Genomic DNA, 23,789 nt, shown 5'->3' on the forward strand with positions numbered 1-23,789 from the left:
GGGACGGGCCTCGGGGCGCCCGGGTCCGCGAGGGCGGGGCGGACACGGGGCCCGACGGGGCGACACGGGGGCTCGGGGCTCGGGGCTCGGGGGCGCCGGGCGGGCATGCGGGGGACCTACAGGGGGCGGAGACATGCGGGCGAGTGAGGAGCCCGGAGGTCCGGGGCGACCTCGGGCCACAAACCGGATGCGGGGGGGGGCTCCCCTGGCTTCGGAAGGTTCTTGTTTTGTTGTCACTTAAAAAATAAACTACATCCGCGTGTCTTCAAGTCACAGTGTCCCCTTCTCAGTGCTCCAGCTCCAAGAGCAGGTTAAGACCGTCGGTGACCAGGGTCTGGCCCCGGGGCCGGGCAGGGCCGCAGGGCGGGCGCACAGCAACCAGGACGCCCGGACTCGGGTGTCACAGGGACGACCCGCCCTGCCCCCGACGCCCGGCTGGGCCCGCGACCCGGTCGGCCCGGAGTCCTCTGCTGCTTCTCCCAAATGCCACCCGGCCCGGCGTCCTCCAGGCGGGCGTGCCAAGGCGGGCAGCCGTCGTGCGGCCCGGGCCTCCTCCCTGCCCGCCACCAGCCGAGGCCCCCAGGAGGGCCGCGAGGAGGGGCGGGGAGGGCGCAGGTGCAGGGGGGAGGGCGCAGGTGCAGGGGGAGGGGGCAGGGCTGGGGGAGGGCGCAGGTGCAGGGAGAGGGGGCAGGGCTGGGGGAGGGCGCAGGTGCAGGGGGAGGGGGCAGGGCTGGGGAGGGCGCAGGTGCAGGGGGAGGGGGCAGGGCGGAGGGGCAGGTGCAGGACGGCAGGCGGGGGGGTGCATGAGGCCACGCATCAGCACACAGCGCGGCCACCCAGACTCTCTGTGCCACCACGACCCGGGGCTTCTCGGCCCCTCCGCTCACCCACCCGCACCCCTGCACGCAGCCCGGGCGCTCGGGAGCTGGCTTCATCCACGGGCGGCCGCTGCCACCGCCCCTGTGGCGCCGGGAGCCCCGGGCCAGCCGCCCGGCCCCCCTGATTCCGTGGGGGCAGCTGGGCCGGTTCCTGGGCCGAGGGGGGACCCCCCGCCCCTGCGCCCGCCCCGGGTCCCCAGCAGCTCCGAAGGGCCCGCGCGGCCGCAGGGCTCAGGACGGCCCCGCTCAGGGTGACCTCGCCCTCAGCTGCGGAAAACCCACGAGCCAGGGCGCTGCCGAGTTCGCGGGGCCCACTCCGGGGCGGCCGCGCACCTGGGCCCGGGGCAGCGGGTCCGCGGGCAGAGCAGCACCTCGGGCGGGGGCACGCGCGGGCGCAGAGGGAGGGCGAGGGCTCCGGGGGCCTGGGCACAAGGTCCGTGGGGGGGGGCGCGGAGACGCCCCGAGACCCGCAGCTCTGGGGCTGGCCGAGGAGTCCCCGCGCCCTAAGCGGCCCCCGCGGCCCCTGCGTCCCCACGGCCGCGACTCTGGGCTCGGCACGGACCCAGCTGAGCTGCCCCGGGCTGGGCGGGAGGCGAAGGGCGGCTGCGGGGGTCGGAGTGAGCGGGGCGCGCGGGGGGTCGGGTGCAGGGGGCAGGCGCGGGGCGCGCGGGGCGGCTGCGGGGACGGGGTCAGGGCGCGGGGCGACTCTGGGGCGGGGGGTCGGGCGCGGGGCGGCTGCGGGGCGCAGGGGGCAGGCGCGGGGGGCGCGGGGCGGGTCCGGGGCGCGGGGCCCTGCTCGCCCGCCTGCCCCCTGCCGGGCTCCGGTCGGGGAGGCTCGGCGCACGCGGGACCCCGCCCATATGGCTTTTTACCGGGGCCGGCCGGGGCCGGGGCGGGGGGCGGGGGGCACGAGAGGCGGGGCCGGGCCGGTCCTGCTCCTCGGCGCCCACGACGCGGGCCTCCCCGGGGCGGGCCAGGGCGGCGGCGGCGGTGGGAGGGAAGAGAAGCGCAAGCGCGGCGGGGCGGGGCAGGGGCGGGAGAGGCAGCGCCCGAGCCGGAGCGGGCGCGAGCGAGGCCTGGAGGCGGCCACGTGCCCCCCCCACCGAGGCCCGGGGGCGGGGCGGGGCGGGGGCGGGGCCTCGGCGTCGGGCCCCTGGAGCACGCGGCCCCTTCACCCCGCGCATGCGCCGGGCCCGCTCAGCGCCGGAAGCGGAAGCGCGGGAAGGCGGGAAGGCAGGAGGGCGGGAGCCGCGGCGGCGGGAGGGCGGGGCCGCCCCTACTTGTTCTTGCCCAGCAGCGCGTCCACCTCCTCCTCGGGCTTGAGCGAGTGCCACTGCGCGATGGGCCGCCGCGGGTTGGCCAGCATGTCGGACCAGTGCCGCAGCTCCGTGCCCGTGGCGTTGCTGCCCACGAAGATCTTGCCGATGGCCTCGTTCTTGCCCAGCTTGTCGTAGTCCAGCACCGTCACCACCACCTGCACCTTCTGCGGGGACGGGCGGGGTGAGACGGCGCCGCCGCGGGACCCGCCCCCACGTGCCCCCGGCGTGCCCCCCACGTGCCCCCCCCCCCGCAGGCGCCGCGGTGACGCACGGGCAGGCGCGGGGTGACGCACGGGCAGGCGCGGGGTGACGCACGGGCAGGCGCGCAGGCTCACGCGCACGTGACACGCGACCCGCCCCCGCGGCCGCTCACGTGCGCCGTTTAAGGGACAAAACGGGGTCGCGGGAGGGAGACAAACGGCAGGAGGCCGCGAGCCCCAGCAAGACGGGCGGCCCCGGGGGCGGGGGAGGCGCGTGACGTCACGAGCACCGGGTGTGACGTGACGCACGTGGTGGACCACGCGCCTGTGCCTCCGGGACCAGATACACTACACGGTGATCGTTTGAATTCAAACAAAAAAATACATAAAAAGTGAAAATAAAATGTCGTTAAAAGGCGATGCTGGGGCGCCCGGGGCTCAGCGGGAGGGCGCCTGCCCCCGGCCCAGGGCGTGGCCCCGCGTCCCGGGATCGAGCCCCGCGTCGGCCCCGCAGGACCAGCCTCTGCCCGCCGGCGTCCCCGCCCCTCCGCGTCTCTCATGAATCAATTTTAAAAATGGTAGAAAAACGAGCCGTTCGGCCGAGGCGAGCGCGAGGGCCTACGGGGACGCAGGGACAGCGGGCTCAGGGCGCTGGGGCAGCTCCGCGGGCGGGGAGGGGAGGGGAGGGGAGGGGCGGGGCCGACGCAGGACGCCGCGGGCAGGGCAGGGGGGCGGGGAGGCTGCGTGGACCCGGCAGGAACAGAACCGTGGCGGGGGGGGGGGGCTCCGGGGGCTGGGGCAGCGGGAATGGGGTGCGGGACCGGACAGGACCTGGCGCCTCCCCTCCCCCCACGGCTCCTGCCACCCGCTGGGACCAGGCTTGCCCCGGGAGCCTCGCTGCGGAGCGGCCGACCTGCACCTGCTCCCCCTGCACCTGCCGCCGACGCCCTCACCTCCCGGGCCCCTGCCTGCACCTGCTCCCCCTGCACCTGCACGAGGCCCTCACCTCCCTGGCGGCCGACCTGCACCTGCTCCCCCTGCACCTGCAACGAGGCCCTCACCTCCCCGGCGGCCAACCTGCACCTGCTCCCCCTGCACCTGCCACCGACGCCCTCACTTCCCGGGCGCCCCGACCTGCACCTGCTCCCCCCGGGGTCCTTCACAGGGGCCGTGTCTTGGACACACGTGTGTCTCCAGCAGCCGGCAGCATCCTGGCACGTGGGGAATGCTCAGCAAAGAGTGTTGGACACACGAGGGGGGAGAGAAAGGGCAGGTGCCTGGGGCGATGCCGATGCCCCGTCTCTCCCTCGGGAACAGAAGGCAGAGGACAGAGGCTGCGCAGACGCCGCCCGGGGAGATCATTCTACGGGTTTGGGGCGCACGTGGCTGGGAAACCCCTGGGCCGCTGCGCTCCCATCAACTGTAAGTGGGGGCACGGCCCAGGCGGGCAGTAGCTGGACCGGAGGAGCAGGAAGGGAGGGGTTCCCGCCACCCCCCCAGCACCTGGATCTGCTCGAAGGGGATCTCGAAGCTGAAGGACTCGTTGAAGTAGGGGTTCAGAGTCTTCTTCTTGACCGTCGTCTTCTTCTTCTTGAGCCTCTTGCCGTTCTGCATCAGGTGGATCTTCACGTAGGGGTCTGCGGAGAAGCCCCACCCCAGAGCCTCCTTAGCCCGTGCCCCACCTCCCCCTGCGGCGCCCCCCCCCCCCCCCCCCGCAGCAGAAGCAGAGGCAGCAGGAAGGTTCCAGCTGGAGGACCAGTGCAGCGGCGGGGGGGGTGCGGGCTGCCTGGGGCTCAGGCTCTAACGGTGACCCCGCACCGCCGTCCCAGGTGGGGGCAGAGGGGGCTCGCACACGCGGCCATGCCCCCACCCACCTCCCCACCTTGCGGGTGAGAAACTGAGGCCTGCAGAAGGTCGGGGAGTGAGCGGCGCCGGGCGAGTGGGGGGTGTGCAATGGAGCAGGGTGGGGGTGAGTGACAGGGGGTTACAGGCCCGGGTGACCTGGCCAGGCTGGCTGCAGGACTGCCAGGGGAGCCCCCACCCGGGCCTGATGCCCAGGAAGGTGGCAGCATTCCCCCTCCCCCCCCCCATGGGCAGGGCCTGTGCGGGACCCCCGGCTCTGGGCGGCACCCTGGGGCCCGGGAGGACTCACTAAGCCTCGTGGGGAGGGAGTTGCCTGTCGGCCTCGCCAGGCTGCCGCAGCTCTGGGAGCTCTGGGGCCGGCCTGGGGCCCAGGACAGCGGCCACCCCGCGGGAACCGAGGCCGGCGCCTGGCTCGCCGGTGCCCCCCCATGGCAGCCGCCAGGCCTGCAGGTACCTGAGAGGCCGCCCACGTCCATCTTCTTCAGGTTCTTGGCCTCCAGGATGCAGACCGTGAGCTTCCCGGCCGTGGGCACGTAGCGCAGGGAGGTGCAGATGTCGCCCAGCTTCTCTGGCTGTGCCGGGAGAGCAGCGTCCCGGTCATCCGGGCCCCCCACCCCATGACCGCGCCCCGGGGACGGCTCCCGCTCCCGCTCCCCGGCAGAGCGGTCGTCCCGGTACTCTGTCCCACTCCTTGGGCTGCTGTCACGGCGACGCCCTCCCGTGGATGGGTCAGGGCTCCTGGTGACCCCGAGACCTCCACAACGTCCCACAGCAAGGGCTCCGGGGGCAGGATGGGAACCCAGAGCTCCTGCTCCTAGGAGCTCTGCCAACATCACGCCTGGGTGAGCCTCTTGGGGATGGGGCCCACCTGCCTGGTCCCCGCTCGGGGGCGCAGGCCCGGCTTCCTCAGGGTGAGCGCCCGGTCAGCAAGGGGGTCCTGGGCGTCCCCCCCCCAGCCTGGTATGCTGCTGGCCTCGCGGCCGGGCCGATGCTGGAGGAGCAGGGGCTCCAGGGAGCATGTGGCACACGGCAGGTGCGCAGCCCGCGCCTGGCAAGCCGAGGATGCCGTGGCAGCTGCTGGGAGGACAAGCCCCCGTGCCGAGACACCTTTAAAATAAATGTGGGCTTGCCCTGTGGGTAAACTGAGGCATGAAGTGACAAGTCAGGGGCCCTCGGGGACAGCAGAACCGCAGCAGCATGACGGTGACACTGCTCCCCTAACGGGGGAGCCTCCTCGACGCTAGAGGCCGGCCGGACTGCGGGGGGCCCGGGCCCAGGGGGTCAGCCAGGTGCCCCGGGTCACACGGCGCGGCCGCGTCCCGCCCACCCGCAGCCCCTCGGCGCTCGCCGCTCCCACCTCCTCCTTCTCGCCGCCCTGCAGGTCCCTCCACTCCTCGATGGGCTGGCCCAGGTCCACGGTGTTCATGGGCACCTTCACCTCGCCGATGATGTCGTGTTTGGAGAAGCGGTCGAAGTCGTAGATGGCCATCACCAGGGTTTTGCCCCCCAGCTCCTGGTAGGGCACCTGCGGGCACAGCAGGCGGGGAAGGCCAGGGCCGCTGAGTCACAGGCCGCGGGGCGGGCGGAGACGGGGCTCCGGGGAGGCAGGGCGTGGGGGGGGCGCCGTCCCGGCTGCAGCCTGACCCCTGCCGCCCACGAGGCCCCCGGGGGGCCACCCCGCCCGCCTGCACCTTGAAGGTGAAAGTCTCGTTGAAGGCGGGGTTCAGCGTCTTGCGGTGGACTTTGGTCTCGTACTTCTTCTTCTTGTCTGGAAGGAGGAAGACTTTGACGTAAGGGTCTGAGGTGCCCCCCATGTCCAGGGCCGGCAATTCAGCAGCTTGCAGGACGCCGACGGTGAGCTGCGGGGAGAGAGGACCGGGCCTGAGCCCCCCATTGCCCCCTCACCCTCCCGGGGCCCACACACCAGTCCCCCAGCGGGGACAGGCCTCCGCGACCCAGGAACACGGTTCCCGTCCCCACCCCCGGATCCGGGTGACGTCGGGGAAGCGGGTTTGCCCCAGGTCGGCGGGGCATTGACGGAGGGGGCCCTGAGCTGGGGACCCCTCTAGAGCGACGGTGCCCGGGGCTCACGGGGGCACCCGGGGGCACCCGCCTGCAGTGTCCAGCCCCGCCCACCCCGTGGAAGGGGGCGGCCTGGCCTATGGGCGGGCCTGCTTCTCGCGCTCCCCGCCCCCCGCACCCCCAGCCCGGCCCCCCTACCTGGTTGGCCTGGAAATCATAATCCAGGGAGAACTGCAGCTTGCCCAGGTTCTCCGGCTCCTTCTCCTCCTCTCCCTCACCCTCTCCCTCCGTCAGGCCCGTCTCGGCATCATCGTCGTCCTGGGGGGGCTGACCCGGACGAGGGGCGCTCAGGGGACAGGACGGGGCCTGCCCGGGAGCCACCCCGCGGCCTGCGGCCCTACTTCCCAGCTCGGGGGCCGCCCCGGGACACTTACCCGGAGCGCGGTCGGCGCATCCCAGAGCACGGAGAGCCCACGGGGGTGAGAGGAGGAGAGTGACGTAAGAGCAAGTCCTGCGGCCGCACCGGCTGCCACCAGGTGGGCCACCCGCCGCCCTGCAGCCCGCCCCCTCCCCACGTGACACGGAGGCTTCTCTTGGCCACGCGCGCGCACGAGCGCCCAAAGGCCATCTAATGCGCTGCCTCCGTGGGGCCACCGTCCTCCCGGGCCCACACTGATTTCTTGAGCACGAGGCTCTCGTAGTCGCTCCCAGGACAAGTGAGCAGCGGTGGGTCAAAGCGAAGCGGGGGCCTCGGCAACCAAACGGGGAGCCAGGGTTTACCCCAGGACTTTCCAGACTGACCGCCCCCAACACGGGGGCAAATAAACTATTATCGTGTGACCAGGGGTGAGTCCACTGGGCCCGGTCTTGGTGCCTCGGGACATTCTGCTGCCTCAGTGGGTCCCCGCCACCCGGTGGAGGCCTCCAGCGGGGTTTCGTCCTCCAGCGTCTTCTGGCAGAACCACGCAGGGTCCGTCCCCTCAGTGGTGGCCTCCTGGGGCCGGGGCGGGGTTCTCTTGCCCACGTTTTGTGCCCTGGCCCCTCTGGGGGTCCACGCACGTTCTCCTCCGCGGCCTCGTCGAGGCCGAGGCCGAGCTAACAGGTGGAGACCCCCGTTCCCACCAGCGGCTGCGCAGACAACAGTTGCCAGGGACGCAGCCCCGAAGGGGGGCACGTGGGGCCCTCCCGAGGGCAGCGGGTCCGGCTGTGGCACCCGGAAGCCTGAGCCGCAGCCCCGGCCTCGGAGGGGTGGGCTGGGCCCGTCGCCCCCGCCTGCCGCTCCTACCTGACCCCCTTTCATGTCCTTCATGTTCATGGCGTTCTTCATGCCTTTGCCTTTCTCCTTCTTGTTCTTCTTCTTCTTGCAGCAGCACTTCTTGCAGATGCAGAAGCAGCAGGTGAGAAGCAGGAGGCCGGCGACCACGGCGATGGCGATCAGCGCCCAGGGCGGTACTGGCCACGGAGGAGCCGGGTCAGCGGGGCTCAGCCGCCCCCCGCCCCCGCCCCCGCCCTGCGCAGCCCCGTCCTCCGCGCCCACGGGCCGTGGACAGAGCCCCCGACCGAGGCGAAGGAGCCCCGGGGCCACCCCGAGCCGGCGGCCCAGGGCCCTGGCCGCGCCCCACACCCCACGCCAGCATCTCCCACGGGGGGCCCACCCGCGACCTCCACCGGCTCCAGGAACCCGGAAGGCGATGGGGGGGGCTTCTGTTTCCCAAACTAAGGTAACGCGATGGGAGATCTTCAGCAGGGCCGTGTCGCGCGGGTTCCCACCCTCCTCCGGTCAAGCGCCCGCGTGTCCGGGTGCTGGCTGCGGCCCTTCCCCCGGGAGGCTGGGGGGACGCGCACAGGCCGGGCGGGCCCCGCGGGCACTCACAGGGGATGCTCTGGATCTGGTTGAAGAACTTGTCCCGTACGTAGGTGAACAGGTCATCCTTACTCGGCCCGGCGCCCCCGCTCTCCGTCGAGTTGTCTAAGAGCCCGGGGGACACCGTGGCCGTGGTGGTGGCGGGAGCCACGATGGGCTCCTGGTTCCTCTTGAAGATGTTCCTCATGGTGGCGGAGGCGACGGCTGCGGGCGGCAGGGGTGGGAACAGGTGAGCGGCCGCAGCCCGAGCGCACGGCTCCGCCCAAGGACTGGGAGCCTCTCTCGGGAGCTAAGGGCCCGGGCACCCGCGGGCTCAGCGGTCGGGCGTCCGCCTCCGGCCCAGGGCGTGACCCCGGGTCCCGGGATCGAGTCCCACGTCGGGGTCCCCACAGGAGCCTGCTCCGCCCTCTGCCTGGGTCTCTGCCTCTCTGTGTGTCTCTATGAATAAATAAAATCTTAACCAAAAAAAATTTAAGACTAAACACTATTACGGTCGATCCCTTTATAATCCCAAGATAGTTCCCATAACGTGAACGACTGTGGTGAAACGGCGACGCGACCGTCCTCCCCATGTTGGCCCGTCCTGGGTCAGGCGCCGCGCAAAGCCCTCTCCGCGCGTGACGTCGCTTGACCCAGACTCAGCCCATGCCCGGCCACTGTTCCCGCTGAGCAGAGGCGGAGGGGGCTCCGGGAGGCCGGGCCTCCACCCCGCGGGCTCCTTCGTGACCCTCTGTCCTCCTCGACCTGTCCCTGCCGTCACCGTCGCCGCCTCCCGCCTCCAGCACCATCGTCAAAACGGGGGGCAAGAGAGTCGGGGAGCAGCTGCCCAGGCTCTGCCGCCCGGAGGCTCGTCTGCTCCGCACCCCGGGGCCGCTCGCCTTCTCCGGGGTGTGTTTTACGTGTGGAGACCCCCGCTCTGCGCGAGGCCCTGCCACCTGTGATCCCCCATTCTGCCTTTTTTAACATAAAATTTTACCATCTGCCTTTTCTCTCTATTTATTTATTTATTTATTTATTTTTTTAATGATAGTCACAGAGAGAGAGAGAGAGAGGCAGAGACACAGGCAGAGGGAGAAGCAGGCTCCATGCACCAGGAGCCCGATGTGGGATTCGATCCCGGGTCTCCAGGATCGCGCCCTGGGCCAAAGGCAGGCGCCAAACGGCTGCGCCACCCAGGGATCCCTCTCTCTCTTTAAAAAAAAAAAAAATTTGCTTATTTTAGAAAGCGCGTGTGCACACGTGAGTGGGGGAGGGGCAGAGGGCGAGAAGCAGGCCCCCCCACCTGAGCACGGACCCGCGTGGGGCCCTAACCCAGGCCCGGGGGCCTGACGGGAGCCGAAACCAAGCAGGCGGCCGGCGCCCCAGGCCTTCTCCATCAGCGACACTGTCCTTTGCCGCCGCAGCTTGGCGCCCGGGGGCACCGCGGGGTCCACGCTCCACCGCAGGCGCCGGAAGGCCCGCGTGGGGCCGCCAAGGGGCCGCCCGTTGCAGCGCGGCGGTGGGAGGAGGGCGCGTGGGCCCCGCGGGGCCGGGCCGGGTGGCGGGCGCTGCTCCCACGGAGGAGCGGGGCCGCGGCAGGAAGGACGACGCAAGGCCCTGCGCTCCCTCCCTCCGTCACTGGCCTCTGTCATGCGCGTGGAGGGACTGCGCGGGACATGGAGCGAACGACTGCGGGACTGAGGTTCTGGCCGAGAACAGCCGCAGGAGAGAGGCCTGGTCCGAGTCTGCAAGGGGCGCCCGGGCCCACCCGGGGCAGAGAGCGCTTCCCGGGGCGTGACCGAGGCCCAGCCGGGGCTTCCCCCAGGGGAGGGGACAGGAGCAGCGGGGCGAGGCCGCGGGCCAGAGCGGAGGCAGGCGCTGACTGCGGAGCCCGAGGGCGCGGCCCCCCACGGCCTGTCCCAGGCTCACGGAAGCCGTCAGAGGGTTTAGGGACGCAGGTAACGCGGACAAATTGACATTTTGAAAACTGTGCTTTGGCGGCAGGGAGTTAAGGCCTGAATCCACCGCGACCCCAGAGGGAAGGGGAAAGACCTTCAAGGACCCAGTGACGCGTCTTGTCAGCCCCAGGTCCCCGTGAGGGAGTCTGCGGTGTCCTCGGGCAATCGCCAGAGGGGAGTGACACACGGCGGCCCACGGGGGACATGGGCTGTTCATAAAGCGGCAGCACATCAGGGCCTTGTCCGGGGCCTGGAGCCCGGAGGCCCTTTTATTTATTAATTTTTATTTATGTTTTTTAAAGATTTATTCACGAGAGACACAGAGAGAGGCAGACACAGACGGAGGGACAAGCAGGCTCCCTGCGGGGACCCCGACGCGGGACTCGATCCCGGGACCTGGGGTCACACCCTGGGCCCAGGCAGATGCCCAACGCCTGAGTCCCCGGGGGTCCCGCTGCCTGATTTCTGTAAATACACTTTTACTGTGACTCGGCCACACGCGAGCGTCCCCACCTCCCAGCGCAGCCGAGTGGCCGAGGGGGCCGGGCCGCCTGCTGCTTGAGGAGGGGGCCGCCGAGCCCCGGGCCCTGGACGCGCTGGGAAGCACCGGGGAGCAGGAGACGCAGGGGGGCCCGGACACCCCGGCCCTCACCGCACACGCGGAGCCGTCCACGCGGCAGCCGCTCTCACGGGGGCTCCTCCCGCGCAGGTCAGGGCTGTCCCGGCAGCCGCCCCACGGTCACCGCCTCCCGCAGGCACTGGGCCCACGGTCGGGGCGGCCTCCGTCAGCTCATGGAGGTGGGGGGCTCCACACCACTGCCCCGTCCGTCCCCCCGTCCGTCCCCTGTCTGTCCCTCTGTCCGTTCCCCCGTCCATCCCCAGTCCGTCCTCCCTCCCATCCCCCCGTCCGTCCCCCCCCCCGAGTCTCCTGTCTGTGCCTCCTGTCCATCCCTCTATCCGTCCTCCGTCTGTCCTCCCTCCCGTCCCCCCTTGGTCCCCCGTCGGTCCCCTGTCCCTCTGTCCGTCCTCCCTCCTGTCCCCCCGTCCCTCCCCCATCCATCCCCCGTCCCAGGTCACTCCCGGGCCCAGCACAAGGGCCCTGTTCCCGCGACAGAGCCCCGCAGCCGCCCACTTGCCCCAGGTCCCACCCCCCCCCCCCCGCCTGCCTCTGGGGTGAGGTCTGCTGCGAGGCCACCTGCCAGGAGCGGGGCAGGGTGCGGCCCACCGGCCACCCGCACCCCCGGCCACCGTCCTTGTCGGGGGCGCCCATCGCCCCCCACGTGCCCCTCGCTGGGCTCCAAGCTCCGTGGACGGGGACAGGCGAACAGCGTGCAGCAGGCCCTCCCGCGGCCCACGTCCCCCACCTGGTACCTCCCGCCGGGAGCGTCTGGGCACCACCGCCCGTTCCCACAGCCCACGCGGTTCTCCCACACGCTCTCGTGTCCCCCGTTGGGGAAGCCGCAGGGCTCGGTTCCTCCCCGACCTGCCGACTCCCTGGGTCTCCCGCCTCCTTCCCCAGAATCCCGGGAGGGCGCGAGGGTTCGTGGGGGCAGGAGCAGGGGACGCGAGGGTGGGGGGGAGCTGGCGTGCTGTGCCCAGGGTGGCTCCTGCGACCTCAGGCCCCATGGAGGGCAGCGCACCTCTGGGGGCAGCCTCCGCCCCCTCCCCGCACTCCCGCCTGCTCCAGCGCTCCCGCAGCCTCCCCTCCCCCCGCACCCCTGCACACCACTGGGCGACAGCGAACACCTGGCCACTTTGTCAAGCGCTGCGGGTCACCAGGGTGGGCCGGGCCGGGGACGCGCTGCAACAGGACGGGTGGTGACGTGTGCGCACGGCCGGGAGCCCCTGCACACTCGGGAGCTGCCGGGACCCCCAGGGCCTCGCACACTGGGGAGCCCCGGGACCCCAGCACTGGCCAGCTGCCTCCGGCCCCCTCTGGCAGCCACATTTGCCGCAGTTGGTGGCGGGGGACAGTGGTGGGGGACAGTGACAACCTGGTCGACTTCTCCTTTACCTTATCCATCCCTCTCCGGCACGGAGGCCCAGGGCAGGAGGCAGGACCGCGGGCGGGGTCAGGAGGTCGCGCGAACCCAGGGACCCTTTAACAAGCCCACAGCACGTGTCTGGAGGCCGTGTCCTCGACTCCCAACACCCAGAGGTGCTCAGAGCTCAGCCGTGACCCGTGACCGTCACCCATCGGGTAGGAGGGGAGGGGGTGGACAGGAAGAAGCCGGCCTCACACCCACGCACACCCGCACTCACAGGCTCCCGCACGCGCTGCTCCGTCCGCGCTGAGCCTCGTGCGGGCAACGCTGCCCCGGGGCTTCGCCCTTTGCGTGCAGGTGTGGACGGCGCCAAGAGAACGGGGAACCAGAGATGACCATGCACAAGCGGAAGCGTCATGTGGGGGGCGGAGGGCGGTGCCGCACGGGCACTTACGTATCCAGAGTCGGGCACTGGGAACACGCACGCGGCCCTGGCGACATGCGTCGTCGCTGCTTCCGGGGAGGGGATGTAGGGAGGAGCACCCGGCAGACACCTCCCTGGGCACCCCGCTGTATTTTTGGGATTTTGAAGCAAATATACCTGCCTCCCCGCCCCCAGCCCAGGCTGCTTCAGAAGCAGGAGCCCAGGCCCCTGCGGCGCAAAACAGGGGACCGACGAGGGGATGTACATGGCCCACTCAGGGCTCAGCCAGCTTGGGGCCACCCAGGACCTCCCTGCCTCACCCGCAGGACACCTGCCTCCTCAGCCCACGTCTCCCCGCAGGCTCCTCCAGCTGGCCTGTGGCTCCTCCCGGGGGAGGCTCCTTCCAAATCAGATTCTGACCCCACATCGGAGGTGAGTACGCTTGATCCCCACCCCCCACCAAAGCACACAGGCATGTGTCACACACACACTCGCCACCGACAGCCACCGACGGCCACCGATGGCCACCTCCCGCCAATTCAGTACGACCTGGGGACTCTGCGCTTCTCCGGATTATCACCCGCAAGCATGGCCTCAATTAACAAAGATAACGGGGAGCTGGGGGGATGCAACGTCCTTAACCTCTCCCCACCTCGGATTCGCAGAAACCCAAGTAACGAGGTGGAAACAGGTGACCAGGCGCCGGTGACCAGAGCTGGCAAACTAACAGATCCACGCGTAAGAATAAGTTTCTTTCTTTACGTTTCGAATCGATGCTCCAGCCCAACACTTGGTCCTGGGAGGCAGAGGATACGGGTTCAAATAAGTGACTTTTCTAGCTCATTTTGAAGATAAATTACCCGTTTCTGGGAATCCTCTGCGTGGCCAGGCCGGTCGGGCCTCCCAGGGCCGCCGCGTGCACCGGGGCTTTGCAGCGAGGCTCCCACGGCCGCGTGTAGGGGCAGAGCCTGCTCTTGGCCTGCCGGGAAAGCTCGCGCCGCAGGGCTCCAGAGGGCTGGAAGGTCCCGCCCGGGGCCAGCTCCAATCTCTCCGGCGCAGGGACACTCGTTCCCCGGCTTCTGCATCCAGGCCGAGATCAGCAAATCCCAGACCACCCGAGACGAGGCCCTGGGCAGAGTCCACGGGGGGTGACGGGGGGTGACGGGCCGGGTTGAGTCCTTCCTCACTCGGGCAGTCCGCCGAGGTGTGGACCTCGGGCCGCCCGACGCCCTCTGGGCCTCTGCAGTGATGGTGGAAGGTGAAGGCTCCTGCGCCCCCGCTGCGGGCTTCCTCGCAGGCAACGCAAGCCCTGGGCCGCGCGGGCAGAGGGGACCCGGCGACAGCGCAGTCCCAACCCCTTGTCTGAGAAATGAAGAAACGGGCCCCCAAGGGACCGAGCTGCCTCACACCACACAGGTAAGGAGGCTGAGCCGCCGCCTCCTACTCCAGCCCGGCAGACCCTGGCCGGGGGCAGGGTGCAGGGGGGCGGAGGGAGGGGCGCGGCCCGTGTGTCCGGCGGGTGGGGCGCAAGGCGGGCGGGGAGGGCGCCCCCCGTGTCCCGTCCACACAGGAGGGCAGGGCCCGGGGCAGCACTGGCTGGGGAGGGAGCCCTGTGGCGGGGGGGCTGTCACCCCACTCGCGCCCACAGGATCCCTGCTGCCCCCTGTGAACTGCTCCATCCAGGCCAACACTGTCCCTGTCGTGCCACATGCACATCCTCATTTGGAGCTAAAACCCCTTAAACGCTGCCGCGTCTCCTGCCTCCCGACCCGTACAAGCTCCGAACCCACGAGCTCGGCCTTGCCAGGGGGAGCAGGGCTTACAGGCGGGGGGTGCGGGGGTGCAGACGGGGGTGGGCGTGGGCGCGGGGGCAGACGGGAGCGGGCAGCTGGCGTCCCTCAAGTCAGGGCCGGGAGAGGGGAGCCGCCGAGGCCCCATTAGCCGAGTGATGGAGCAGAACCGCGCTGGCACCGCCGTGAAGGGGGCCTCGCGTCCCTCAGACCCACGGCGACAGCGGCACTGAGGGGCCAGGACGTGGCGGGGGGGCGGGTGGGTGCGGGAAGGGCCCCGCGTGTGAGCCCAGGCACGTGCTTGCGCCGCGGGTGCCCGGCACCAGGAACACGCGTCTCTTGCAGCCTAAGCGGGAAGGGAGAAGCCCCAGGAGGGACCCGGGGGTGGCACATCAACCACCTGGGGACTCGAGGGTGGCAGGAAAGCCGCGGTGCTTGGAGGCTGAGCGGGTGGGAACGCAGCGGGGGCGCCTCGGGGGACCACAGCCTCGGGTGGGAGACGCGGGCGCCCAGCCCCACTGCGCTGCCGCCGGCACCTGTGGCCAGTCCCTCGGGGCGCCCCGGGGAGGGACGGGGACTCCCTTCCTTCTCCGTGTTCTGGGCCTCTACACGTCCCAGGGTGGCCCGCGACCCTCCCAGATGCCCGGAGCCCTACCCCCTGGCATGAGCCGCACGAGGGCAGCAGCGAAGGGGGCAGACGTGGACTCTGGGACCCAGGCTGCCTCGCACCCAGCACCGGGAGCTGGGCGGGGGGCGGGGGGCCGGGGGCTCCGGCTCCGGGGATCCCAGGGCTGCCTTGGGAGACTGACCCCAGCCACGGCGCCCCCCGCTGAGCCGCCCCTGCACCCGCGCGTGCGCTTCCTCTCGGTGGTGCCCAGGGCAGGGCTGGGTGCGAGGTCAGGCCCCGTGTGCCTGACGGAGGCTGCGGCACCGGCCGAGCCAGGGACTGTGCCATCCGGATGCCTGGGGCCCGGAGGTGGGGGGCGCTTCGGAGGCCAGAGGCTGGAGAGCCTGCGGCCGGGGATCCCCACGGCCCCGCCTGTTCCTGGGGACATGCCTGGGCAGGGTCACCCGCGTGTGCCACTCAGCTTCCCGGACTGTAAAGGCTGCGAGGTGGCAGCTGTCCCGTTGGCCTCCGCCCTCAGCAGCAGCCTGGCTGCGGGGCCTGCTGGCAGGAACGGGGAGCTGGGGGCATCCCCGGGCTCGGCACCCCCCTGGCGACCACGTCCAGCAGGTCCCCCGTCTTGGGGGGAGCAGACACGGGGGCTGGGGGACAGGATCAGGGCCCGGCCCCCACGGCCTCAGGCCTGGCAGGCAGGCCCGCCGTCCTGGATCGCCCAGCAAGAGGGCGGAAGGGCGTCCACACGGTCCAGGCCCAGGAGGGTTGCGGGCCGAGGGGGGCGTGAAGATCCCTTCCCTGATGAGCGACCGTGGAAGTCGCCCCCCTTGTCCTTGTCCCACCGCACAGGTGACACCAGGTGAGCGCCGGGAACAGGAGAGGAAGAAGGCTCAGCCCGTGGCAGGCAGCTCGCAGAGACACGCTCAGGCCGGCTCAGAGGCGGGGCCGTGGACCCCGATGACAGCTCACCGCCGGGCTCTGGCCCCAACGTGTGACCTGGAACCCCGACTTGCAGGCACCCAGCCCAGGGCTCTAACCAGCCTCCTAACCAGCCGCCCGGCTCGCAGCACCAGGAGCGGGGGACAGATGCTACCGGGCCTGGGCCCACACGGGAGCCGTGTGCCGGTCCTACAGGCTCCACGAGCGCCACGATGAAGCTCACATCACGCTCGGCCCCATCAGGTCGACACTACTATTCCCGTTTTACAGATGGGGAGACTGAGGCAGAGCGGGGCACACAGGCTGCCTCCCCTGCCCCGCAGGATGGGAGGGGCTGCCCTCGGGAGGCCGCGCGGGGAGCCGGGGGCAGTCAGAGGTCCGGGACGCCCGGGGTGCCCCCAGAGGGACGTGAGGAGGCTCAGCTGAGGAGGCTACAGTCCGCGCCCCTGTGCCCCCCCCCACGCAGGCCAGGCCCTTGGCAAAACCACGCCCGTTACCACCAACGCCTCCCACAGCTCAGGGCCTGTGGAGAGCTAGGGTGGGTCTCGCCAGTCCCAGGGGCACGATTACAGCCCCGAGGGCGCCGCCTTCCCTGCCCCCCCCGACCTGGGACCCCCACCTGACCCGGGACCCCCAGCCTGACCTGGGACCCCCTGCCTGACCTGGGACCCCTGCCTGACCTGGACCCCCTGCCTGACCTGGACCCCCCGCCTGACCTGGGACCCAGAACAGGTTCGGGGACAGGGGCCCAGAGGGGGGAACCATGTCCTCAAAATGCCAACAGGCTGGAGGAGGGGAGGCGGGAAGACATGCAGGACGTCCTCCCTCCCAGCGGAAGGTCCATCCGGGATTCCACGGGGATGCGACTGGAGGCAGGACTGGGGTCGCCCACTTGGGTCCAGGCGGGGCGAGTGGGCACCTCCACATGGTGCAGCTCAGTGCCCGGCCCGTGGGTCAGAAGGCCCTGGCCCGCGTCCCCGCCGCACCTTGCAGCCCTGCAAACGTGGGCAGGGAGCTTAGCCCCCACCCCACCCGGGGCTTCTGCATCTGGAAAATGGGAACAAGGACCTACCTGCCTGTGGGGCCGCGAGGGTCCGTAGAACGCGATCTTGTGCCCGAGGGGCTGGAACCCGCAGGGAGCACGTGGGGCGGCTGGGGGGACCCCACGGTGGCCCAGGCTAAGCTCAGCACCCGCCTCGTGCTTCGGAGACTGCGGCTCCCCCCTCGCCGGCCCCCACCCTCTGCTCCAGCCCAGCCAGCCTCTTAGCACCCCGCCGTGAGCCCCATCCCGAGCCCCAGGCCTGGGGAAGACTGCAGACGAGCCCCCGCCTCCAGCTGGTCCACACCCGCTCCCACTCCCGCTGCCCACCCGTTTGCCCAAGGAGGAGGGGCCGCGCTCCCCTTTCTGCAGCGACAGAGCTGGGGCAAGGCGGGGCTTGTGCTGGGGCCCGAGGACATCCCTGCTCGACCGGCCATACCAGTGGGCCACCGAGCGAGCGCGGGGACGACCAGGAGGTGGGTGGTGGGCTGGGGGCTGCTCCGGAGCGGGGCCACTGGGGGTCATTAGCACAGGTGGCGCGGCGGCGGGGGCGGGGGATGCTGAGAGAACAGTCCCAGGCTCGGGACATCGCGGCAAGAGGGGAAGGCCAGGCCCAGCGAAGAACAGGAGAGCCCGGAAAAGAGAAAACTAATCTGTGGTGACAGGTGACAGCGGTGGGTGGGGACATAGGCAGCCTCGGGGGCCGGGCAAGCAGGAGACACCAGTGGGTCACACGAGTTGTTGGACCTCAGTTCACCTCCACCGAAAGGACAAGGAGGGGCGCCTGGGGGCTCCGTCGGGGAAGCATCTGCCTTCAGCTCAGGTCGTGATCCCGGGGTCCTGGGGTCGAGCCCCACGTCGGGCTCCCTGCTCCGCGGGGCGTCTGCCTGCCCCTCGGCTGCTCCCCCTGCTTGTGCTCGCTCTGTCTCTCTCTCTGTCAAATAAATAAAATCTTAAAAAAAAACAAACAAGAACGCTCAGAGGAGCCCGCTGTCCCGAGGGGCGGTGGTCACCGCTCCATTCGGTCTGCGGGGCACTGGGTGGCCACCGTGGGAGTGACCATGGCCCTGCCCGGGCGAGGGCACCGAGTGGCCCCCTGCTGCCCCTGGCCAATCGCGGGGGCTCTCAAAGGCACGGAGGACCTGGAGCACCGCTCTGGGGAGGCTTCCTGGGAAGGCGGCCCAAGCCAGGGACCCAGGGAAGGGCTTGGAAGGGGCCGGCGGCTCTAGGCAAGACCTCAGCAGGGACGGTGGGGGGGGGCAGGGGGGGTTGACAACCGGGGACCAGATGGGGCCGCACCTGCAGGGCCCGGGAGGCAGAGGAGAGACGTCGGACGCGGGCAGGTGTGGTGCGGCGGGGCAGCGGCCCTGGCTCCGGAGAGCCCACCTGGCCGTACTCCCCCAGCCTGGCCGTGGGCAGGGAGCGTCCCGGGCCAGGACCCCGAGCCCCCCGCTTGCTCTCCCGGGAGCTGGAGCATCGCTCTAGGCCCACTGTCGCCGAGCGTGTTGCCAGCCTCTGCCACGGGCTGCCCGAGAGGCGGGAGGGGGCGGGCGGAGGGTGGTCCCCTCCCCGCACCTGCCGACACCGAGCCTTGGGCGCCGCCTGGACCAAGCCCACCCCCGCGCAGGCTGCAGCCTCTCATTCCTGAAGGTCCACGCGCAACACACGTGACGGCAGGAGAAACCGGGAGCTAGAAGGCGGGAGGGACGGGCCCAGGTCGCAGGCTTCGTGGGGCTCAGGCTCGGAGGGTCCTGCGCTGGGGTCCCCTGTGCCCCCCAGGCCCCCTCCTCCCCCGGGGCTCTCCGGCCTCAGGCTCAAGAGGAGGGAGGAGCGGTGCGTACCAGCACTTTCCAAAACCCCGAAGGGACGCAGGCTCGCGGGGTCATGAGCGCCCCGTCACTGAGGGTATTCAAGCTGAGACCGGACCCTACCGGAAGGGGTGCCACAGACAGGGAGGGGGCACACCTCGGCCTCGAGGGGCTTCAAGGTCCCCCATCCTGCCCTGGGAGTCCCCCACCTGCCACCACGGGCCTTGGGCACCCCGGCCCCACCAGCTCCGGGCAGGAGGGGCCACCCCGATCCTGAGGGGGCTCCCCCCGCTGCGGGGATGGCCGGGGGCTCGCAACTCAGTACAGGTTGGAGCCCCCTGGAGAAAGCCGGCCAGACGCCCGGGGCCGCGTGGGCAAGCCGCGTCCCGCTTCCTCCGTGAACGTTAGCAAAACCTAGCTGGGACCGGCTCGCGTAGACGCCTCTGATAACCCCGGAGCACGGTGGAAGGCCCCAGCCCCCCCCAGTCCCACCCGGGGATGCCACCCTGGGCGTCTCCTCAGGCCCGGACTTCAAAGCTCCCGGTTCCCCGAGGGATCTTAAATGCGTGCAAACTCCTGCCACGCGCTCCTGATTCACTCGGTGGTTTCAATTCTGCTGTTTCTGGGTTTTTGACAGGGCTCGGGGTAGGATGGGGGGACAAGCAGGACGAAGGAGGGCGTGGGGGGCCTCCTCCCTGGGGTGGCTGTCAAGGGGAGAGGGGGCCGGCCCAGCCCTAGGGGTGCGCTGGAGGAAGAGGCGAGCGTGGAGCCTCATCACGCCCACGGAGCTTAAACGTAGTGGGACCCCCAGGCGCTGGGGGCGGGGGAGCTGGGGACGCAGGCGGGAGCGGCGGACCCTGGGGGCTGCGTGGCCACCGCCCATGGGCAGGGGCGCTGGGAGATGCCACACCTGACGCCCGCCAGGCGAAGAGGTGAACCCTGGGGTGACCGCGCCCCACGCAGACATAGAGCGAGAAGCGCCGGTGACACCCACCTGCCCCGCAGCACTTTGGGGCCCACCACTCCCCGACACCCTGCTCAGCTTCCCCGGGGCCCAGCACCCCTCAAAGGTCCTTTACATCGGCTGCACCTGCTGTGCAGACTTCCGGACTAGACAGCGTCACTCAGTCCTCCCCCTGCCACCTGCCAGCTTGGTGACCTTGGAGAAGGACGCCCCTGTCCCGCGCTTGTTCCCTCCTCCACAGAGGGCACCACCGATGCCCACCGCGCAGGGTTAGGGGCAGCAGCCCAGCCTCCGGGTGCCCGGAACGCGGCAGGACCTCCACCCGCAGGTTTCAGGGCACAGGGAATCCGGAGCAAAGGGAGGGCCTGGGAAAGGCAGGGCTGGATGGTGGATGCAGAGGGGGCGCGGCCGCCTAGCCTGGGGGGCCGGGCGTGGGAAACACTGGCACCCTCCCTGAAAAAGGGGGGGCACCGGGGGAAGTGGGGGGGGTGTGCTGGGTGCTTCCCCACATGTGGTCCCCGGCCAGGAGGCGGCCCCAGCCCCAGAAGCCGGCTGGGGGGCTGAGGCTGTGGGGCCACCAGGCTCCAGGGAGCAGAATTCCAGAGGGACAAGCATCCAGACAAGGGAAACCAGGGACAGCAGTGCAGGGGAAACGGCTCTTCTGGCTTAGCCCATAGGAGAAGGCCCTCGGCCGGCAAGGGTTCTAGGACGAGGGCGGGGGCTCTAGGACGAGGGCAGGGGCTCTAGGACAAGGGATGGCGGCTCTAGGATGAGGGATGGGGGCTCTAGGATGAGGGATGGGGGCTCTAGGACGAGGGAGGGCTACAGGGCCCTGCCCGCCACCCCGCTCAGCACCAGCCCGGCCCGTTTACACTCTGGGGGGGAAGCGGGGCTGAGCACCAGGGTGACCTGGGGCCCTGGGCATCGACTCCAGCCCCCCTCGGGGCTCAGGCTGCTGAGGAGACAGCATGGGGCTCACACAGGCCCCCAGAGCAGCAGGCACCTCAGGATCCTTACTCCAGCCGCTTCCTGAACAAGCGGAGGCCAAGACCCAGGGAAGGAAACTGCTTGCTTTTCTTTTCTTTTTTAAAAGATCTAGTTTATCTATTCAAGAGAGACCCAGAGAGAGGGGCAGAGACCCAGGCAGACGGAGCAGCAGTCCCCTGCGGGGAGCCCGACGCGGGACTCGATCCCGGGACCTGGAGTCACAACCTGGGCCGAAGGCAGACCCTCGACCCCTGAGCCACCCGGGCGTCCCGGATATTGCTTTCTTTCTTTTTAAAAAAGATTTTATTTTAACTTATTTTAGAGAGACAGAGAGCGTGTGAGGGGGTGGGGGCGGGACAGAGGAGGAGGGAGAAAGAATCAGAGCAGAACCCGATGCGGGGCTCGATCCCACCGCCCCGAGATCATGACCTGAGCCGCAATCAGTCGGCCGCCCACCCGGCTGAGCCCCCCAGGCGCCCCAGAAATTACTTTCAAGTCAGTGAGAGAGTCAGAGCCTGAATCTGGGACACTTTGCACCACCTGCACTTCCCACACCCCGACCCTCAGGCACAGGCCCCCCCCCCGCCTCTGAAACTGCACCCGGGAAGCTGTATATACCGGGGGGACCTGAAGTGGGGCTCAGAGAGACACAAGCAGTTCCCGAGGCCACGGAGCAGGTCACACAGAAGCGCAGGCGTCTGGTCCCCTTTCCCAGGAGGCAACGAACACCTAAGCAGCCGCTCCTACGGGCCGGGCCGCTGATGGGGGCTCTCTCGTTCCTCGTCGCCTTCAAACCCCACACAGGGGCACGGGGCGAAGGGGCCACTGGCAGGCCGACCCCGTTCAGGTCCTGGCCTTGCTCGCTCAGGTCCTCGGACGCGTCACTCGAGCCAGCAGTTCCACTCCCAGGAACGTGCCCCGGAGGCGCCGAGATCTCTGTTCTCTGGGGACCCTGCACGGGCAGGGCAGGCGGAGCACGAGACTCTGCATCTCGGGGCGTGAGTTCGAGCCCCACGTTCAGGGCAGGGATGACTTTAGGAAACGAGCCCTTACGTGAATGTGCGAAACAGTCAAGATCCGACCCGCAGGTCCACGGGCTAAGGCAGCGGCAACGTGTGGTCCCTCCGCACAGCGAGTTATCACTCAGCAGTAACGAGAAACGGAGGGGCACCTGCGACACCCCGGAGGGGCCCTGAAAACCATGTCAGGGAAAGAGGCCAGACGCGAAAGAACACACATCAGGGGCGGCCCGGGGGGCGCAGCGGTTTAGCGCCTGCCTTTGACTCAGGACGTGATCTTGGAGACCCGGGATCGAGTCCCGCGTCGGGCTCCCTGCATGGAGCCTGCTTCTCCCCCTGCCTGCGTCTCTGCCTCTCTCTGGGTCTCTCATGAATAAATAAATCAAATCTTTAAAAAAAAAAAAAAGAACACGCGTCAGATGATCCTGTTCGTGGGAAGCCTCCAGGAGGCAGGGGCGCAGAGGCAGGCCGCAGGACACCGGTTGGTGAGGGCTCGAAGAAAGGAAGGACGAATGGCTGCAGATGTGTGCGGCTTTCTATTTGGGGTGGCGGGGAAAAAAAAAAAAAGCTCTGACATTAGATTGCGGTGATGTTTGTACGACGGCGACTGCACTGAAAACCACTGAGTCGTGCCCTTGGGGTGAATGAACTCTGTTTCAATAAACCCTTTTTTTTTCCTAGTAGAAGAAGATCAATGTGCCCCCTGGACGTAAGGACGTCCGATCCCAGTTGGAGGGGAGGGCGATCCCGCACCCCCCCCATGTGCCTAGCAGGCTGCAGGACCTGACTTTGTGCAGGACCTGACGCTGGGTTATTGGTTCCGGGCTCCAAGTCCAGGGCTCCTTCCTGAAGCTTCTCTGAGACCTAACGCAGCCCAGACTCCCCAGCGTCTTGGGCCGATCTTCCGTCCGTCCCCTGACAAGGCCACTCGGCAGATCCCCGGGCTGTCTACTCTAAGTCCTTCCAGCGTCCGGAGGTACGAGGCACAAGGACATGTGAGGTCAAGGCCGAGGTCGCAGGAGACAGGCGGCAGGCTGGGCCCCTGCATTCCGAGCCAACGCCTGACGCCTTCCCAAGCCTGGGGAATGGAGCGGGTGAAGGACAGTGGACTCTGAGCATGAGCTCACGGCTGACTTTGGAGGCGACCTTGGCAGAGCAGCCTCAGCTCTGGGGCTCTTGGTAAAATGATATTTGGAAAGAGGCTCCGAGGAGGGCCCCAGAGGCGACATTTCCAGGGCCCCGAGTAACTCTGCAATAAAGCGTCCTGCCCTCCACACCTGCCGCTCACCCCAGGTGACCAGCCGTGGGACAGCGGGCATCTCTCAGCCGCTGGCGTGGGCACGTGGGACCCCTGCCCTAATGATCAACCCGATACCGTCAGCAGGTCAGCTTGGCTGACCCCCCCAGGAAGCACACAGATTGAGGGGGATGTAAAAGTGCCCGCAAGCAGGGTCCCTGACTCACCTGGCAGGAAAGGTGCTGACCAGGACGTTGCCCCGGTGCCCGGCTCCCGGGCAGCCCCTTCCCCGCCTCCCTGCTCCGCAGACGCCTGCCGAGGGCGGGGGGTAGGCCGGAGAGCCAGTCCTGGCCATCCCAGGGCAGGCACGACCCGTCCGTGTGCGGCTCCGGCCAGGGCGTCCCAGCGTGAAGGGGCTTTCTCCAACCCTCCTGCTCTCTGCTTGCACAACTGAGGCCACGTCCAGAAACACCCCGGCCGCCCGGCCCAGATGAAAAAGAGCAGACACGGAGCGGGGCCCACGGGGTCGGGTGCCGTCTGTAGGAGGGCGACGGCCGAGCCTCAGCCAGGAGCCCGCGGGCCTCGGGGGCTGGGACGGGGCTGCGCCCTCTAGGCGCGCTGGTTTTTCCAGGCCATCACCCACTCCACTGGGCCCCCGGGACACCTCGGAAGGGGTGAGAGAGACAGTCGTCCCTCTCCACCTTCTCAGACGGGGACAACCGAAGTCCAAAGATGGGAAGCAGCAGCAGGCGTGGGACCACGTGTAGGAAATCGGCAGTGCCACCGCGGCCTCCGGGTCCTTCGGGTGGAAGCAGTCACACCCCCGCCTCACCCCACTCCTAGCTCAGCGTCACGTTTCCTTTCTCCACAACGTCCGCCTCCGATTTAAGAGACA

General features: G+C 69.6%; 1 protein-coding gene across 2 annotated transcripts in view; it reads right to left on the minus strand.

Moving 5' to 3' along the window:
• Positions 1-2,114: 2,114 nt before the first annotated feature.
• Positions 2,115-23,789, minus strand: part of SYT2 (synaptotagmin 2) — a 78,981-nt gene continuing 57,306 nt past the window's right edge. For both annotated transcript variants that reach the window (XM_026017991.2, XM_072733631.1), the window contains exons 2-9: positions 8,156-8,350; positions 7,568-7,734; positions 6,481-6,600; positions 5,952-6,119; positions 5,618-5,785; positions 4,715-4,832; positions 3,901-4,034; positions 2,115-2,361 (exon numbers count right to left, since the gene is read on the minus strand). In XM_026017991.2, coding sequence (XP_025873776.1) covers positions 2,155-2,361; positions 3,901-4,034; positions 4,715-4,832; positions 5,618-5,785; positions 5,952-6,119; positions 6,481-6,600; positions 7,568-7,734; positions 8,156-8,333 — 1,260 coding nt within the window. In that variant the 5' untranslated portion in view covers positions 8,334-8,350 and the 3' untranslated portion in view covers positions 2,115-2,154. The remainder of the gene's footprint in view (positions 2,362-3,900; positions 4,035-4,714; positions 4,833-5,617; positions 5,786-5,951; positions 6,120-6,480; positions 6,601-7,567; positions 7,735-8,155; positions 8,351-23,789) is intronic.

Source organism: Vulpes vulpes, chromosome 13 (genome assembly GCF_048418805.1).
Source record: "Vulpes vulpes isolate BD-2025 chromosome 13, VulVul3, whole genome shotgun sequence".
Classification (NCBI taxonomy): Eukaryota; Metazoa; Chordata; class Mammalia; order Carnivora; family Canidae; genus Vulpes; species Vulpes vulpes.